The following is a 19,962-nucleotide window of genomic DNA, read 5'->3' on the forward strand; positions in this document are numbered from 1 at the left end:
TCAAATTATAGTTCTAATTTGACAATATTGGTGGTACATATGAAAAATTGATTGTTTTAAAACTTAAGTGAAATAATTTTTGGGATGGCTTATCCCTTCTTGTTTGAAAAAAAAAAAAAAAAAAAAAAATCCATCTTATTTGGAATAATGGTTGAAGAGGATAACTTAACAAGGTTGCAACTCTAAGTACTTATTGGACGGATTAGTGGTATAACTTAAACTTAATTAACCTGACATAAAAAATGTTCAACCCTAATTCAATCTCCATCCTTAACTACTCATCCCCAAGCTCAACTCATCCTTGAATTCAAGTTTGTAATTTGGGGTGAGATTTTAGATTAGTAAGACAGGTTAATTTGAATTATTCATATGGTCAATCTTCAAACTCAAACATTAATGTTAGAGGAGTATTTCTCATCAACCTACAAAAATATTTAAAAAGGAAGTGATAAGGTTCATTGCAGTTTTTGAATATATATTACAAATTACATATCAATATGCAAGCAATCGAATATGTATATGTATATTATTATATAATCAGGTTCACAAATCGATATTTTGGATTAGCTAATTTGGGATAGGCTAGAGTTGGGCTTCGAGTTGCCCGATACATGAATACGAATTATACGGTTTTCAGACTGGAATGAATTCAAATTCCTCCTTTTTCAGCATAAGCCTCAGTCCGATTCCAAATAATACTGTTCAATTCTAAAAATTTTCGGATTAGGCTCGGATATGCCCAAGTTGCTGTCCTTGGACATAAGGGTTTTATTGAGAAATTTATAAGGTTATTGGTCTTTACAATAAAAAAAATATATATGACTTATTGCCTAATTGGTAATTTTATTTTTTGTTTTCCTTTTTGTTTTGCAGGTAATTTAAATTTGAATATATATATATATATATATAATATTTGTGTTTTTTTCTGAGGTAATTTTAAAGTTGACATAGCACACAAGTGATCTGAAATAGAGCTGGTTTTACGGGAAGCGCAGATCACAAAGGACACGCGTCGCGAGAAACCTTGAAAGGGTGAAACGAGCGGGCGGCCAGGATTGTAGACAATAAAATCGGGTCAAGGGTTTCATTTAAAGCGTATTTCAATTTCATTTGGGCTTTGGTTTCATTTCCCAAATACTAATTTGAATTGAAACTCCAACAAAGGGCGGGCAGCTGACGACGACGAGGCCACTTTTCCGAGGTTCATCTCACTCTCACTTTCTCTCTCTATATACATACATGTATGTATTCTCTGGAATCTATCAATTGTTCTATTTGTTCCGTAATTCTCTAGTTGTTTTTCATATACATTTCGAAATTTGCTTGTCATCATAGATATGGATTTTCACGCAATTACATTATTGTAGTTTATAATTTATATGAACGCTCCAATGTCGGTATTTTATTATTTTATATTGGATTTTGTGGCGTTCAATAGTGGTTGACGTCGTGATAGTGATGGATCCGATCTCTCTCTGAGTGTATATATATTTGAAACATACGTAATTTTTTTTTTTAATTTATTTATCCGAAGAGGCCTTTTTTGTGTGTGTGTGTTTTAGTGGATGAATGATCCCTAATTGTCTGATTGTTTTTTATTAAATAGATCAGAATGTGGTGAATTATTGAAATTTTTTCCTGAGTAATTAATACTGTTCATTAATATACTCTTATTTGAGAGCAGTGTAGTGTATCTTAAAGGTACTTCAATTCGTTTTAATTTATTTTTTATAGTGTATATGTGTGGAAAGTTTGCCTAAGAGCAGCTACTTTGTGCACATAATGTCAAAAATTAGGTTTGCATCTAGTCCACATATACTAACACCCTCAAATCAATAGGGACCATGTTGAGTAATGGCGGTTCATACGCTAAGTGTTTAATATTATGTTTGGAAAATGTTGATTTTTTTCATTAATTAGACGTATCTCAGCTCAACTACTGCAATAAAGTCATTTTTGGAAATGAATTGTAAAAAGATGTCATTTTGTTATGAAAGGGAGAGATGATGAGTCTTCAGTCATCTCATTTGGGACAAACCAGGAGACCTCCCAAATAGGACTGGACAAACATGCTAAGGTACAATTTTGTGTGCATATGAATGACTTAACTCAATGAATACTCCAAGGATGGAAATCATTTATAGAAGATGTAACTGTCATTTAGGATTCGGTGGAGATAAATTTGGAGATAGGAATGATGTTAGGGAGGTCATCCAAGACTTTGCAATGGCATATGATTTGTGGTGGTAAATGTAAATTTTAGAGAGAGAGACGGACATTTAATAAAATTTAAAAGTGGATTAAATAGAAGTGATATTGATATTTTTAACTAGAAGAGTAGATTGTCTAGCACGTAAAGGTTCTAAGATTATTGCTGGAGAGGCCTTAATATTGAAAAATAGGTCGTTGGCTTTAGATGTATGTATTAAAAGACAATAAAAAAAGAGAAAGGAGGTTAGAAATCCTAGAATTTGGTGATGAAATTTGAAAGGGAGAAAGTATGATTATTTAAATGAGAGGTTAAAAGAAGTAACATGTAATTTATAAGATGAAGCAAAAGCAATGTGCTACAGGATTATTGAGTGTATTAAAAGAATATCAAAAGATGTCCTTGGAGAATTAAAAGGAGGGTTGTTATTTAAAGAAACTTGGTGGGATGGGTATACCCAAACCTTAGTAAAAACCCAAAAAAAAGCCAGTGTTTTTTAAAACTTAGCAGGATAATAGAAATGAATAAGGTATTAAAAAGTACAAATATATAAAGGAAAGGAGTTAGAAAATTTATGAGAGACATCAAGTATAAATCACATTTTATTCTTGAATTAGGTATCAGAGATAGGAAAAAGAATTTTAATCGATAAGGCTAGGACTTTTGGCCTTATTAAAATTAAGCATATAAAGTTGTTGGGTTCTTGGGAGAAGTTGTAAATCCATGGGGGAGATAGTTGACTTTTTTGGACATATTGAGAGTTTAGCTATTTGGTCCTAGTGTAGCATTTGTGGGATGCATTCCCCATTTGGACGCTTCCTACTCTAATCTTTCTTATAAAAAAAATAAAAATAAAAGTATATAAAGAGTTAACATTCTTGGTGAAAGATGATGAAATTAGAGAAAAATAAAAATACTACTTTGAGAAGCCTTTAAAGCGAAAGCATCCAAGTATGCTTAGGGTTTATTTCATGAGCTGCTAAAATGTTATAAAAAATGAACCTACCCAGAACGTCTTCCCATTGAGGAAAGTGCAACTTCCCTTCCCTCTTTCTCATATAACTTCTTAGAAGAATACCATTAAGGAGAATAGAGGAAACAATTTTTTTTTATTATATATATATATATATTTATAGGAATGGGGCGTACCAAGTATAAAATTGTTTAATAAGATCATCGTGGTGGAAAAGGATTTAAAGTTGGTTTACAATATTATTTGAAGTTGTAACAAGTATTATGGTATTAATATATTAATCATACTATGGAACTTTTTGGAAGAGAGTGATTGAACAATGATGAAGACATGGAACAACAATGTCAGAAGATCAATTTACATTTATACAGGAAAGTAAACAATGGAAGTTATTTTCTTACAGAGGGAACTAACAAAGATGTAGATAAAGGAATAAAGATTTTTGTATGGTTTCTATAGTTTTGGAGAAACCAATAATAGGGTTCTTAAAGATATAATATGATGGTTTTGGAGAATTGAAGTGTCACAAATAGTCTTATTGAACTTATGGCATTAGAAAGTAAAGAAAGATATGATTTAACTAACAAACTTACAATGTTAGATAGAGAAAAATGGTGAATCATTATTCATGTAGTTGACCTCTTATAGTTGTGACCTGTTACCTGGATTTTCCTGTTTTTGTCAACGCACCCATGTTGACATGGCTTGTACATTGATATGAATATGTGTCCAAGTCACGTACCCAAATCGGACATCTAGATCCTCTAACTATGATGAAGGAAGAAGAACGCTTGTTCAAATTTGATGGCGAAGAAGAGTTCCCTACTTATGAGATAAATGGTATCTCTGTTCGTTTAACCAGATTATATTTAAAATACACTCACTCGTATCAAAGTTTTGGACACTTTTAAGTCAAATTCTTGTATTGTAAAATTTTCAATTAGGGATAGTTGACACTCTGACACATACTCACACCCGATACAAGAACCCAAGTTTCAGTAACATAGGTTGTGACAACTTTGTTGATTTGAGTTGAGTTGAATTATATATTGTTAGTTTTATAACATTGTTGAATATGTTTCCACTGCCTATTATAGATTTCCATTTGGTCATGCTTTGTAAGAGGCCGAACTTTATAGCATGTATAGAAATATCCAAGTAAAAGTATTTGGTAATCTAACATTATTGCAATCTGCTTCCAATCATAGCTTAAAAGCTGTGATCATGTGATGCTAACTCTATTCTATACATAATTTGGCAATTGTTTTATTATATATATATATATATATATTTGTTATTTGGTGTCAAATTTGTTCATGAAAAAAAATCAATCTATACCGTCAAACCACATTGGTTAATAGCTTGCATTTGTGTGGCAACGCTCGCTCCAGAGCTACTGGCAAAAGATAAATCCTTCTACATCTCTCCAGTCACCCCCTGGGTGTAACCAAATGAGTTGTCTTTACTTGCTGGCAAGTTTTCTTCAGAAGGAAGGCTAGCTATATGCTTAACACATACAAGTCTCTTTCCTATTGCAATTCTCTGATATCTCAAATAAAGCAAACTGGATAACCTCACTGGGCAGAGTTCTCTTACCGGCAATCAACTTCTACAAACAAAAAACTTCCCACTTTTTTGATGTCCCTCGGTAGTTTAGAAAGACAGTTGAAGGTCCATCTTTTCCATGTCTCAGGATTTGATCATGATCTATATGCCCGGGATTTGCTAAACATGCTTCTTCTTCATTTTTTATTTTTATTTTTTATTATTTACAGCAACAGAAAAGCATACAAATAAATAAAATAAAAATCTTTATAGCTTATTCATTTCTTTGTTTTTCTATATATTTAGTTTGAGAGGTGGTGCCTTCTGAAAGCACAACCAAAAGGTGCAACAGTTTGGTTGAATTTGGGCACCTAATATCAATAGTTAACAACTATTTCTTATCATGATAAGTCATCATCATTAATCCACTAATATACTGGAGAAATGAAAAGATTTGATCATTAAACACGAAAACTAATTTAATAATGCATGTTATAGTTTACAGTGAACTGTATCTGTGAGCCATTTTTAAAATTTTTTTTAATAAATTTTTTATCATCTTAGTTATTATTTCAGGTGCTCAATCATTTTATTAATTTGAAGACAACAACTTTCTTTAGCTGTTGATAGAAGATGGCAGACGCTGAGGATATCCAGCCACTTGTCTGTGATAATGGGACAGGAATGGTTAAGGTACTAAATTTGGATTCTTTATGTCAGAAATTTCATAGCAAAAATTGATCAGTAAGCTAGTTGTATCTTCTATTTAGTGAATGCATTAACGAATATAACTGTTATTCTATTAATTCAGTGTTAATGCATTGTCAATTTTTAGGCTGGATTTGCTGGAGATGATGCTCCAAGGGCTGTGTTTCCCAGCATTGTGGGTCGCCCACGTCACACTGGAGTGATGGTTGGCATGGGCCAAAAAGATGCATATGTTGGGGATGAGGCTCAGTCCAAACGTGGTATCCTAACTCTAAAGTACCCTATCGAGCATGGTATTGTGAGCAACTGGGATGACATGGAGAAGATCTGGCATCACACCTTCTATAATGAACTCCGTGTGGCCCCAGAGGAGCACCCAGTTCTACTTACTGAGGCACCTCTCAATCCAAAAGCTAATCGTGAGAAAATGACCCAAATCATGTTTGAGACCTTCAACACTCCTGCCATGTATGTTGCCATTCAGGCTGTTCTATCGCTTTATGCCAGTGGTCGTACAACTGGTAAGCATTTTGATGAAATCTTGTTTCATGTTTTATTTAGTTGGGTTGAAATTATGTATGGATTTGATAGGGAGAAAGGCAAGGAATGCCCAAGCATCTAATTCAGTGTTTTTTTTGTTTTGTTTTTAATATTGTTAACATTGGGAATTGATAAGCATTAACTTGATCTGTAAATTCCATGTTGAATGATCTTTAGATTAAGCTGGTTCAGGAATCAGGAGCCACCTTATTGTAAAAAGTCAAAAAGTAGTGTAATACCTGAAAGAAGCATTTTATTATTATTATTTTTAATTTTTAAAATATGATGCTTCTCTAATGTGTTTGTATTTAAGGAAAAAGTATTTGGAATAGAAAGACACTATCATTGTGGTACTCTTACAGTGAGAGTACCACTTCAGCCGTTGGATTGAGAGAAACATCCCTTCATCTCTCAATGCTCACATGGTGAGTGCTCCCTCATGTTATACTTGCTCTCTGGAATAGGCTTTGAGAAACCTTCAATCTACCATTTAGAAATGAACACATTCATGAGATTTTGGAGTTGCACCAATTGGAGATAAAAGGAGAGAAAACCGATTAAGATAATTTGGGCTTGTGGATAGAAGACCTTCAAGTGTGTTAGTTAAGAAGAGTTACATGGTCCACATTGATAGTAATGCTAGAAGAAGGGGAAGAAGAAAGTTAACGTGAGTGGAGTCAGTCAGAAAGGATATGATAACAAGTGGTTTAATTGAGGCTATGGCCTTAGAGCGGTTTGGAAAAATAGGATTCATATAGCTTACCCAAAGTCGTTGGAAAAGGCTTTATTTTTTGTTGTTTTATTCTTTTAACCAACCTTCGTTTGGTGTGGTGCTTATGAAATTTCACGCTGAAAGCAAAACATACCCTTTTTCCAAGTAGCATTTCAGCACATCGTCTTTATGTTCTAGAATAGGTTCTTATTTAACAATGACAATCTAAGCTTACTGATAATCAAGATTTGAACTTAATTAATGAGTATGTGTTGTTTTTCCCTCCTTTCTTTTTGCTGCAGGAATTGTTTTGGACTCAGGAGATGGTGTCAGTCACACAGTCCCCATCTATGAGGGGTATGCCCTCCCACACGCTATCCTACGTCTCGACTTAGCTGGTCGTGACCTCACTGATGCCCTTATGAAAATCCTAACCGAGCGTGGCTACTCCTTTACCACAACAGCCGAGCGTGAAATTGTGAGGGACATGAAGGAGAAACTAGCTTACATTGCCCTCGACTACGAGCAGGAGTTGGAAACTGCCAAGACTAGTTCTGCCGTCGAGAAGAGCTATGAATTGCCTGATGGGCAGGTGATTACTATTGGAGCTGAGCGTTTCCGATGCCCGGAGGTCCTTTTCCAGCCATCAATGATCGGAATGGAGGCTGCAGGCATTCACGAAACCACATACAACTCCATCATGAAGTGTGACGTTGATATTAGGAAAGATCTTTATGGTAACATTGTGCTCAGTGGCGGCTCCACCATGTTCCCAGGTATTGGTGACAGAATGAGCAAGGAAATCACTGCTTTGGCTCCAAGCAGCATGAAAATCAAGGTGGTGGCTCCACCTGAGAGGAAATACAGTGTTTGGATTGGCGGCTCTATCTTGGCATCCCTCAGCACCTTCCAGCAGGTGTGTCATTGCGTCCTTTAACACATCGCATTTTGATTACTGATGATATATATTATGCATTTGTTTTATCTGTATCCATATAGTAATTATTTGACTATCATTACCATGTTGCTGCACAAGAATACAATTCGTTTTTGAAACAATTTTTTTTGGGTAGATAATTCACATGCACGCAATTTGTCCCATTGGAAACTTACCTCAATCTTCCACTTGGAAGGAGTAGATACCAGTTGGTGGTCATTTTGATACAAATTAATTCTTCAAAATCGATGAAAGTAGCTCCTCCTACTTTTTGGACCGCCGCTTTCCTGGAAATGGGGTTTGCTGCATTCATTAATCTCCCATTATGATCGAACTCTTGATGGAAGTATGTGATCAAGATGGGATTTGAATGGCACTAACTTTTTGGAATGCTGATGGGAGATTGTTTTTATTTGGATGCAGATGTGGATTGCAAAGGCAGAGTACGATGAATCTGGGCCATCCATTGTGCACAGGAAATGCTTCTAATTCTTCGGGAAGAGGGATGTGGAATTCGACTATATACTTCATGTTTGGCAAAGAATGTCTGCTTGCCAGTTCCTCTACCTGTAATTTTAACTTTCAAGTCATTTTGTTGTTGGAAGGAGATGATGGATGTAAGAGTGGTAAAGAGATGGCGGGAAAATTGAACTCTTCTATAATTATAACATTTTCATGAGCAGTTGTTGAACTTTTCACCTTTTCATTGAAAATTCAAAGCTCTTAGCATTTTATGATTAAATCAAAGCTTGTGTATGATGGATGGTTCAAATTCAGAGCTCTTACCATTTTATGATTAAATTAATATATATTATTGCTTCCTTACTGGAAGAAACGTTGGTCTGTTCTTGGTCATGGTATTAGTTGGCCTAAAGGTGATTTTGAAGAGGAAAAATATGAAAATGTAATATTAGAAAAGATGACCTTGCTTTACACTTGACGGTGTCGTCAAACACTTCCTTCTTTTCTCTCCCAGACAAATTCAATTGGCTAACGTTTTTTTGGACATCGTGTGGGAATTGAATACCATGCTACCAACTTTGATGTCAAATCCATCATGAATTGACCTCACCTTTTACTTCAATTTATTTTTGAGGAATAAAACTTGTCAATTTACATATAAAATAGAATATTCTTCTTACATTTTTTTTTTTTTTTTCTTTGATAAAAGAAATTCGGGAATGAAATGAAAAATATCAAAACAGTTAAAATTTTCTTTCTTGGATCAACTTTCATATAGAAAAATTGAATCAACAATCTTCTCCCTTTCAAAAATTTTAATTTTATTTTTTTGAATGATAATGGATTAAGCTGTGGCAATGCACGAAATTTTGAACTTGGTCAAACATACACAATTTTTTTATTTCAAACTCCGTGAACTTTCAACTCTGAAATAACCTTAGCATTGCTCCAAAGCAATAATTCCAATTTTCAAACTAATCCTTGATTCAAAAGAAAAACAAGACTATGACTAATGTCAAGAGGCATTCCAAACATGGCCCTAAATTTCCCGTCATTCACGGTCAAATATTATTTTGCTACTTAGTCTCACAAAAAGATAAAAACTACGGAGTACAATTTTATTGGTCACTCTTCTTTTCCTTGGCCGTTTAATTTGAATACTAAATTCAATAAAATATGATCTAAATATCAACACATTTCACTTTCATTTCTCTCTAGTATCGTAATCAAGTCAGTGAAAGTCAAGATGTCTTATTAATAATCATTCCATGAATCTTACTAGTTTGATTGGGTTTAGACCATAAAGTCTTCCCCTAAGAAGCCAAGGAAAAAGGAGCACAATTGTCACCGCCATTTTTCTCCGGCGAGTCAGTGGAATTCCGGCTGCATATGGAGATTCTCAGCCCTTCTCATCCTCCGGGTCCTTCCGCAGATGGGTTTTCTGGGTTTTCCTCTCCGGACAATTTCCGACACGGGTTCGATCGGACAAACTGTTCGGTGGCTTCTCAGTCGCCGGAAATTGTAGAACACGGCGGTGATAGAGTACATGTAGCTGTGGGTAAGTCGGTGGACAAAGCCGTTAGTTTGCTCCAGTGGGCTTTCCGACACTTCGCGAACCTAGAAATTTGTCTTGTTCATGTTCACCGACCGTCTCCGTTGATTCCCACACTCTGTAATTTTCTCTCTCTATACACACACACATGCATATGTATATACACATATCCATATATATATAATACATGCCCATTTCTGTTTATATGTGTTATTTATAAATAGGTCTGCATTTTTAATCGCCAATTAACAAATGTTATTATTATTAATTTTCCTAAGTACAAATGCTATTTTGATCAGTAATATACATCCATTTTTGTGTTTTTCTTTTCCCTACAAGCTTGCTAATTGAATTTCGTTTATATTTGTTGGGTTCTACATTACGTTCAACCTTTTGTTTGCTGAGAAAATGTAGTCGAAGAAAAGGGACATAGAGTTGTATCTTAATTTTTTTCATAATTTGAGCCCAAGATCGTTTTCTTTTTTACCCAATTTATGTCTAGTTTGATAATTGGCTTGGTTGAGGTATGATTTTGCTTTTTATTTTTTGAAAATCAAAACCACATGAAACCTAATATCTATTTTGCTACCTTTTTTTTTTTCAGTAAGAAACATTAGGGTTATGTACTGATATAATTTGCTTGGAATTATCTTTCATATATTATAATTAATTATATATGTTATGCAGTGGGAAAATTACCGGCAAGTCAGGCGAACGCTGAAGTTGTATCTGCATATAGAAGGGAGGAGAGAGAACGGACAAGAAAACTTCTACTTAATTACTCGAGTGTATGCTATAGATCAAAGGTGTTCTATTTCTCTACCTTCTATATGCTATGCTTATTTGTATGATGTTCCGAACAATAATAGTTTGTACAAGCCATGGCTATCAGCATCTTTTGTATGTCAAATCTTGTTTATGGATGTTAAGTATTTTTAGTTGCATACAAAATTTATTAACTTTTTGATATATATGAAAGGCCAATTCTATGTTGTCTTGTAGAAAAACTTCCATTATAACATTAGTCTTGATAGTTGAATGGTGGGACTAAAGGCAGCTGCTCTGAGGTATCTCCAGATCATCGCAATACAATACATTCTTTGCACTCTCACTAGAGTTGAATTTCACCCATGTTTATGACAGATAAATGTTCTTGTTAATGGTCACCGTGCTTATCGTCTTGAACAATGCAAGTATTGGCAAGTCAACAACACCTATCAGCCTGTATGAGCTTTTGGGATTCCTTGTTGGTTGGCTTCTAGGATCTAATATGCTGGATTCTAGGACCTTCATCCTTATGTCTAGTATGTAGATCTCTCTCTCTCTAGGACCTTCTTCCTTATGTCTTTGACTAGGTTGCAGATCTATTTCTCTCTCTCTCTAATTTGTCATTTGGCTAATTTGGCATTACCGAATGCTAAATTCTGGATATGGTTCTAGCTGCCTTCACTTTTGATATTTAGACACAATAAGATAATAAATTCTGTAAATAGGGGAAAGCGGCTTTTGGTTTTTTAACGTAGAGGTTTTCATCCTGGAGATGGGCAAGTTTTCATGATGCAATTGTCTCATATGTTATTCTGAATGTACTTAAAAACTCATTACCCCAATCATCATGTTCCATTTTTTGTACATCCACTATGTAACAGCATAACCTTCTTGTCCAAGATTTCATTTTGTGGTAAAATGGTTGGATTTGGAGGCTCTGGTGTTTGGTAAAATAGATCTTAGAAACTCCATTGGGAGATTGATTACTGTTACTTTTCCTGTGGCGTCCCACATCGCCTGGAGGAGAGAAGTTGTTGGCAGTATGTGTGGGTGCCTCTTAATTGTTTAGACGTGTTTTGAAAACCGTGAACATGATTATATCAGAGCCAATCCCCAGCAGAAAATTGGGGAAACATGCACATGCTCATGAGGGTCAGGCCAACGAGGATGTTGGGTCCTTAGAGGGGGTGATTGTGGATGCCTCCTTACTGTGTAAAAGCATATAGTATCTACACAGCATGGGTCGGGTCGTGACACATCCCGTACGCTAGAATGGGGGTTTGTTAATAGAAATTCTGAGATAAAGAGAGAGATTGCAAACAAGTACTCAGCGATTTTAGCGAGATTCAGAAACTCCTACTCCTCGGCTCAAGACCCCTCTTGAGACTTCCCAATGCACTATGGCTTCTCCTTACGGGTGGAGAGCAAACCTTTTACATGAAGCACCTCTTTGCTTCAAAGTGCTAAAATAAACACTATCTCTTAGTCTTCCTTGGGCCACACCAGCCCTTACAAGATTTAAAGAAGATAAATGAAGTACAATTTAATCTCTCTCAGATTTGTAGTACAAATTTTAGCTCACTCTAGAGTATATATGAATAGATTGAAGGTCAATACTCTTTAAGGATATGAAGTGTGTGAATGATGATAAAAAGGTTCTATGATTGCAAGGATATAATTCTCAGTGGTTGCAATACCTTTTTATGAAGACCACAAGTCATTATATAGAGTTTCAGATGTATCTGATGTGTATTCTAGCTGTTGGGCACACAGTTCGAGGTAAAATAGCTGTTCAAAATTTGAATCTGCGCTGGTTCGGTCGACCAAAATGAAACACCATTGTGTTTCGGTTGTCCGAAATAGTTTAAGGTTGGCTATCACTCTTTATTTCGATAGACTGAAATGATTTACCCTTCTGTTTCGGTCGTCCGAAATACCTTCATCCTTTGATCCAAAACTCTCTGTTAGAATCGGTTCGTCCGATTCATTTGCTCCTTTATTTCGGTCATCCGAAATAACTAAAGGTAATCTTTCATTAATTCATTTCGGTAGACCGAAATGATTTAGTCTTTTATTTCGGTAGGCTGAAATAAAAGAAGCTTTGTTCCAAACTCTCTGTTAGGGTTGGTCGACTGTTTCAAGTTGTCCTTCCATTTCGGTCGACCGGAATGGAACTTATCTTTCAAGGAATACATTCTAAGTTCATAGATGATTTTTATTCTTTATGTTTCTTGATCATCATGGAAGTGATTAATGTATGATCCTAGATTTAAGCTTCAAAATGTTCATACAAACTTTGACAATGGTTCCTAAAAGCTCACCATCTTAGCTACCCCATTTGATAAGATCTTTATGACTTCTCTTTAGATCTTGATTCCTTTTGTGGCCTTTTCCCTTATCTCCATGATGCTCCTTTTCATTTGTGCTTTGACATGTAATGTCTTGACTTGATGAATGTTTAGATCTGTAATTTTCTCAAGGTAGATATTAGAACACATAGAACATCATTAATGAATTATAATCATCAAAAGCTTTAGATTTAAGGTCAACAATCTCTCCCTTTTTGATGATGACAATTCATTGATGTGTTCGATAAATAATAGTAAAGATGTTGTAGGGGTTCTTTTTAACTAAGTGGTAAACAATAATATAATGGTGATATCAGGAATACAAATACGAAGGAAAAACAGAAGAGATGCTCAGTGTGGGAGGAGGAGAAGAAGACCAACTATCAAGATAAAGATGGTGGTAGGGCAAGTATACAATATCTTATGACAGCTTACTCTTCTGGGGTTGGTTATTCCTTCATAGGACAGTGCTATTTATAGATCTAGATTCCATTGGTTATTATCCAATGGTTCCTTCCGTGCATGGTTCCTTGCATGCATTACTCCCAATCTGGATTACGTGAGTAATCCTGGAGATTTAGGAGCCTGAAGGGTCTAATCCTTTCCTCGAGCCTTGTCTTATATTGCCATGTCACCTCTCCTTTAATCAAGGGCATTAAATGTTGTTTGGCCGTCGGTTGGTCAAGCCTGACACAACATTAATTGTGATTTTAAGGTTTGCTGTCATGACATGTATAATCCCATCATCTTGTTAATTGGGCCTTGCTGAGAGCGAAGGCACCTCTTGACTTCTCATCCACCAATCCAAGATCCTCCTAAGTTTCTCAAACATAGATTCCTATAGCCACAAAGACCCTACCTTCGTCTCGTGCTATACGCAATCCCTGGATGGCGAGCCCCCTAGGGCTCCAGTCTTGCAAAGTGATATTGTCTGGCGTAACACTAGAACTCGAGGTATTCGAGAGTTGGTCTCTCGAGACTTGATGGGCCTGGTGTGATGCTAGGGCTCAGGGTGCTCGAGGATCGGCTTCTCGAGGCTTGTTGGGCCTGGAGCGATGCCAGGGCTTTGAGTACTCGAAGTTTGATCGTTCAAGGCTTGTTGGGCCTGGAGCGATGCCTAGGCTTTGAATGCTCGAAGTTTGATCTTTCGAGGCTTAATAGGCCTGGAGCGATGCCAGGGCTTAGGGTGCTCAAAGTTTGATCTTTCGAGGCTTTTGACTTTTCAAATTGCCATGGAGGATTTGGCTAGGGTTGTATTGACTTGTCAACATGCCACATCAGCTTCTAATAGGTGACACCCACATTTTGCCTCCCTGCACGTGCGACGATTCAGAATGAATTATTACGCGTGCAAGACTAGGTGGCTAGGTCATTTATTGTTTCGAGGAGGTTGAAGGGACGCCAGCGTGAAAGGTTGCCTCCAATCATTAATGTGTCGTCTGTTGCGTCTTTGATTTTTGGGGTTCCCGAGGTGAGGGAGTTATTATTTCGTTCGTATTTACTCGATTTGTGGGATTCCCATCATGGTTAGCAAGAAACAAGAACTGGCCAAAAAGGATTGTCCTCCCCCTAAAGTGCCAGTAGATTCAGAATGGCAGCGAGCACCATTCTTTGGGAAAACGGACCTGTTTTGGCATCGGGCCAACAAGGTTGTGGTTGCCGGCGAACCACTGGAGGTGGTGGAGTTGATGGAGGAGGAGGTTGAGATTAGCCTCGCTCTTCGCATCCCTGCTGATACCATTTTGAGATTTGGTGTCAAACAAGGACAATATCCATGGTCTTATGTGAATTTCAACAGTCACATTAGCCCTGGCCATAGTTGGGAATCGTGGACTGATGCGATTCTTGCTAACCCTGCATATAAGGCGATTTTGGAAGCGACGAGCTTATTGCCTTACATTAAGTTGTTTTGTCAAATACACATTCCTCGCGGCACTACAGGTTTATGGGAGTTGACCTCGCGGTGGAGTTCGAGCTCATACACCTTTATCACAGCATGGGGAGAATTTACACCTACTATCGAGGATGTAAGCCAACTATTGGGTTTACCCTTTCAGGGTGTGGAGAATCCTGGCTCTTGGGGATTCTCGCCCATTGAAGGCGGCTATGGATAAGACCAAAGACTTTAAGACCTTGTGGGGCGCACAGGGTGTCCGTCATGCTGATCGAGGCAAGGGTACACGTAAAGCCACTCTTGGCGCTTTGGTGCGCTACTACTTTAGAGATTTTCCAATGTTGAAGAAAAATCTCTCGAAGGAGGGGCGAAAAGGGTTTCCAGGTCCCTGGATTGATCACTCTTCTAGTCTCACTGCTTACTTGCTGTGCTGGCTATCGAGATACATTTTGGAGGGCACCCCGGAGGATGCGCCCCTGCCGCGGCTCCTGAAACTGGCAGTGAAGTTAGTGAGTGGTGTGAAAGTGGCCCTTGCGCCCCTATTTTTGGGTACATTATACCATCGGCTGGATATGATGGGAGAGGATATGGTGCGCTCTGTGGGTTGTTATGTTCATGGCTCCTATGCCTCTAACCTCTTCTTACAGATGTTTTTATATGAGAGGTTCCAGTCTTACGCCCCCATCCCTGCAGACTTAGCTATGGATGAAGAGGTGGTGCGAGGGATGAGATGGCATGGGTGCTCTCCGCGAGGAAGGCTAGGATATGCATTGGACCAAAGCTTCCAATTTGTTAGTCTCCCTTATACTGCAATCCTACCTGGGGCATTGACCCTGCCCATGTATTTTGACAACGATGAGCATAGTCCAGTAGGTGCTCATAGATTAAACGAGAGCGAGGTGCTGGTGTTTCTGCTGATGACCACCCTTGGTTATTTGCCCGCCATATGGGAAGGTGGCCAAATATCGAAGACTTACAATCCTCGCAGAGTGCCTCTGCAATTTGGCTATGAGAGAGGGGTGCCCTCGCAATACATCTTTGTTGAGGGCGAGGACTCCTATGAGAGTAGCTTTGCGAGATTTGTAGTAGATTACATAAGACTGCTTCGTGAAGGGATTGGCGCTCTCTTCCTGCCAGGGAGGGGCAGGGTCCCTAGGTGTACAGAGGCAGCTCGCTCACTCTGGGCTATAGAGTTAGCGAGCTGGAAAGATTTTTGTCAAAGTCCTGCCCAGCGCGCGAAAGCATTGGTGATCTACGCGTGGGACTACTCGTTGAGGCCCCCTATAGCATTTGACAGGGGTGCCTTCTGTAGGTTTGCCCCTGATCCTGCACCGGCCGTATTGCAGCAAGGGGAATCCTCGCAGCCTGCCGCGACGACTGCTATTCCTGAGGTCAAGGCAGTCCCAGCACTTGCCCGTAGGTGCAAAACAAGAGCCACTTCGCGTGCAAACATTGCCCCCCCCCCCCCCCCCCCCCCAGAAAGCGAGCAGCTGTGAGCGCTGCAGAGCCAGCCATTGCTACTTTGAGGGAGGAGAGTGTGAGGCCTCCAGCGCCAAACACATCTTGACCCATGGCCTCCTCAAGCAGAATTCCACTCGTGGATGAACCATCTGAGAGTGAGGATACTAACACTTCTGAAGACGATGGAGAACAGCCTCTCGTTGGGGAGCATGGCTCGATGGCTGTTGCCTTTGGGCCGGGACGAGGTGGGGCATGCAAGCTTCGCTGAGTGTGAGATGGTGGAATTGACACCACTATCCACGACATAAGCTCTGGCGAGGTACTAGCTTTTGATAGTTAATTTCCCAATTTACCTACTTTTGACTTTATACAAGCCTTAGGTGAAAGTGCCCTCCATTGTTGTGGTCAGGAGGATACACCAGCGAGAGCAAGGGAAGAAGAAATGGAAGATTTGGCGCTGGATGTCTGGCCTCTCATTACCATTCGAGACGCGCCAGTGCGCACCCATGTTGTTGAGGTGGCGGAAATGATGCGGGAGTATGTGAGAGCCACAGAGTCACCTCGAGCGAGTGTTGACATTATTGAGGAGACAACACTTCCCTGAGAGGGAGAAAATATGGCTCGCGATCATGCCCAAGCGAGGGCTGAGAACCGATCAAAATCCCCAACTCCTGAAGTGACAGTTCATTCAAGCGAAGCTATAGTTGGGTCACCCAGGGGTGAAAATGTAGAGGTGCCCTTGTGAGAAAATACAAGCATAACCTCGAGCACTCCTATAGAAGTGCGAGAGCCCTCGCAACCTGGGGATGAAAATATGGCAGAGCAAGCTTCCGTTGAGAGGGATAGGGCATCAAACAGAGAAGATCAAATCTCGCCCTTAGAAACACGAGAGGCAGAGCATGTTTCCCTCGTGAGCGAGGAGGCTTCACTAGAAAAGAGGACTCAATCTTCTCCTTAGACAGAGTTGCAAACTTCGCCGGGCCTCCTTGAGGGTATTCAAACGAGATAGTCCACATCTCCCATTGTTGAGCGAACCGCAACAGGCTCGGGGGGTGAAGAAGTTGTTGCTCAAACAGAACAAGCTTCGCGCCCACTTGGTGAGCCAACTTTGGTAAGTGAGCAAGTCACTGACACTGGCGCGAGAACATATGCCGCTGGCGCGGAGGTGGAATAAATGGGCATACCACTCCCTCGGGCCTATGTACAGCTTCTCGAGACGGCTCTCGCGCATCACCCTGAGGTGTCACAATTTCTATCGTCGCGCCATGCATATGTACGACAATCCATGTACTTGTGTCTTGGCAAGATTTTGGAAATTTTTGTGGAGATCGAACAGGGCTCGACCAATGAAGACCTCGTCAAGGAGGCCACACTTCTACTGGATGATGTTCAGAGGCTCGAGGTTCCTGTTTCATGGCTGCGAAAACGACTATATGTGGCTGAGAAATGCCTCCGGCAGCGATTGCTCGCACCACGCCTTCAAGAAACACGAGCTCGCATTGAAAGGTTAGAGGGGGAGCTCATGCAGGAGCGAGAAAGTTTGGCGGTGATGGTGGCATACTCACAGGAGCTCGACGATGATTACTCATTGCTGTCCTCGTATGCAGACTAGACTTATAGGTCACTTTTTTGTTATTGATGAATGTAAGAGTCGAGCAATCAACCCTTGTAATTTAAAACATTGAATGAGAAAAGTTGTGATTTTCTTTCTCTCTCTCTCTTTTTTTTTTTTTTTAGCTCTCTCCCCCCTTGCCATGATTTAGTTTTGCAAAAACGCAAGGTATGCACCAAAATACGTAAAAAAACAAATCTTTCGTTTGGGATAACCAAGCTTAACAAAAGTAAGGCTTCAGCCAGACATTGTTAATGGGGCTGTGATTAGAGCCCTCGAGTGTGCAATAACCACTATTACTAGATGTTCTGATAATGTAGGGGCCCTTCCAATTAGGTGAGAACTTAGGAGCTGAGAGACCTCGCATGATGTGCGGAGCGGCCTTAAGGACGAGCTCGCCTAGCTTGAACTGTCGAGGTTGAACATGCTTGTTGTATGCTCGCGCAATGCTGCACTGATACTGTTGGAGATGCTACAGGGCTGCCTCGCGTCTTTCGTCGAGGGCTTCTAATTCGTTATCTTGAGACATGTGAACCCTGCTTCGCGAGGCGAGCTGTGCCGCAGGGATTGCGATATCTATTGGTAAGATAGCCTCGGTTCCATAGACAAGGGAGAACGGAGTTTGACCGGTAGAGCGTTTGTGGGAAGTGCGATAAGCCTACAGCGCTAGGGGCAATTGGTCAACCCATGTGGTAGGGCTTTCTTCGAGAGTTCAGCTCAGGATACGGATGATATTTTTGTTGGAGGCCTCTGCCTGGCCATTGCCTTGTGGGTAGTAAGGCGACGAGCATATATGTTGGACGTTATATTGCACGAGTAACCTTTTGACTTTGTGATTTACAAAAGGGGTATCATTGTCGATGAGGAGACATTGAGGAATCCCAAACCGACAGATGATATTCTCTTGTATGAATGTAGTGATAGCCCCACCGGTGGCGTGCTTGAGAGAAACAGCCTCGATCCATTTGGTGAAAAACTCTGTTGCAACTAGGATCCACATGTGACCTCACACGGGTGGGTGAATCGGGCCAATAAGATCTAAACCCCCACGTGTGAAATGGCCAAGGGGCCTCAATGGGATGGAGGGGTGTAGCTGGAGTGTGAATCTGATGATGATGGTGCTGGCAAGGCTTGCACTTCTGTACATGAGACTTGGCATCGCGCTCCATGGTGGGTAATAAACTCCCTTGCGCAGCAGATGTGCGAAAAATTTGAGCGTGCCTTGATGCTTGAATTGGTGAGCTTGTTTTAAGACTTCTGCGGCCTCCCCTTGGGACAAGCATTGTAAATACGCGCTATTGAGGGCGTGTTGAAAAAGTTCTCCCCCCTTAAGCTCGAACCGTACAGATTTTCTTCTTATCTTCGCAGCAGCTTGCTTATATTCGGGGAGAGTACCATGCGATAAGAATTCGATAAAAGGGCGCTGCCAATCAGCAACCTCGAGGACATAATACTCCGTCTCATCCATCATGGCCTGACATTGTGAGCAGGTGCGCTGGAGGGTGTTGGCCTGTACGGCCATTTCTGGCCAATAGTAACCTTGACGCTGGAGCCATCGATACAGCGCAAAGGGGGTAGCGCAGTGCTGCTCATGTGTTGTTTTGAGGGCTGTCTCTGCCTCTTGGGGGTCCAAACACCTAGCCAGTGCTCCACATGGTAGACGGAAGTACAGCAGTCCTTGCAGGAGTTGAAATGACTTCAATTGCGAGACTGGCAAAAGCCCTGCCATGTTCTTGAGCTGATTAATGATTGGGGTCCGCCAGTCATTGTCTGGAATAGACATGGCTGGAAAAAGTTCGGTGATTGTGGCTGGGCCTATGCGCTTAGCAATGTGGACTTAAGTCGTATCATCCGCGATTGTCAGTTTAGAGGCCAATGTTGCGAGCGCGTCCGGATATCTATTGCTGGAGCGAGATACGTGCGCGAAACGGATGGAAGAGAACTTGGCGAGGAGCCTCTGGATGATGGTTCGGTAAGACGCTAGTGCAGGCTCGCGAATAGCATAGTCGCCAGTTACCTGTCTGATAACTAGTTTGGAATCTCCACATATGCATAGCCTCGAGATGTCCTTATCTAGGGCTGCAAGGAGTCCCAGAATTAATGCCTCGTATTCGGCCTCGTTGTTAGAACAGCAAAACGAGAGCTTGCAGGCCGCGGTGACCTGTTGAGCTGGAGATGTAAGGACGATGCCTGCTCCTCCTCCCTTAGTAGTGGATGAGCCATCAAAAGCAAGTTGCCACT

The 19,962-nt window shown here is 40.0% G+C and overlaps 2 protein-coding genes across 3 annotated transcripts in view; both read left to right on the top strand.

Moving 5' to 3' along the window:
• The first annotated feature begins 960 nt into the window (after window positions 1-960).
• On the top strand, window positions 961-8,371 carry LOC132307088 (actin-1-like). Of its 2 annotated transcripts, none has more exons than XM_059804751.1 (5): window positions 961-1,241; window positions 5,304-5,420; window positions 5,563-5,956; window positions 6,990-7,603; window positions 8,048-8,371. In XM_059804751.1, the coding sequence occupies exons 2-5, from the start codon at window positions 5,361-5,363 to the stop codon at window positions 8,111-8,113; spliced, it is 1,134 nt and encodes a 377-aa protein (XP_059660734.1). In that variant the 5' UTR covers window positions 961-1,241; window positions 5,304-5,360; the 3' UTR covers window positions 8,114-8,371. The 2 variants fall into 2 exon arrangements, with proteins under 2 accessions (XP_059660734.1, XP_059660733.1); XM_059804750.1 differs by having other exon boundaries at window positions 961-1,201.
• Window positions 8,372-9,336: 965 nt separating this feature from the next.
• LOC132307087 (U-box domain-containing protein 33-like) overlaps window positions 9,337-19,962 on the top strand; it is a 29,261-nt gene continuing 18,635 nt past the window's right edge. The window contains exons 1-2 of the mRNA XM_059804749.1: window positions 9,337-9,758; window positions 10,326-10,444. Of these exons, the coding sequence (XP_059660732.1) occupies window positions 9,476-9,758; window positions 10,326-10,444 (402 nt within the window). The 5' untranslated portion in view covers window positions 9,337-9,475. The remainder of the gene's footprint in view (window positions 9,759-10,325; window positions 10,445-19,962) is intronic.

Source organism: Cornus florida, unplaced genomic scaffold, assembly GCF_030987335.1.
Source record: "Cornus florida cultivar Cherokee Brave unplaced genomic scaffold, ASM3098733v1 CherokeeBrave_3.0.0_Hap2_Chr05, whole genome shotgun sequence".
Lineage (NCBI taxonomy): Eukaryota > Viridiplantae > Streptophyta > Magnoliopsida > Cornales > Cornaceae > Cornus > Cornus florida.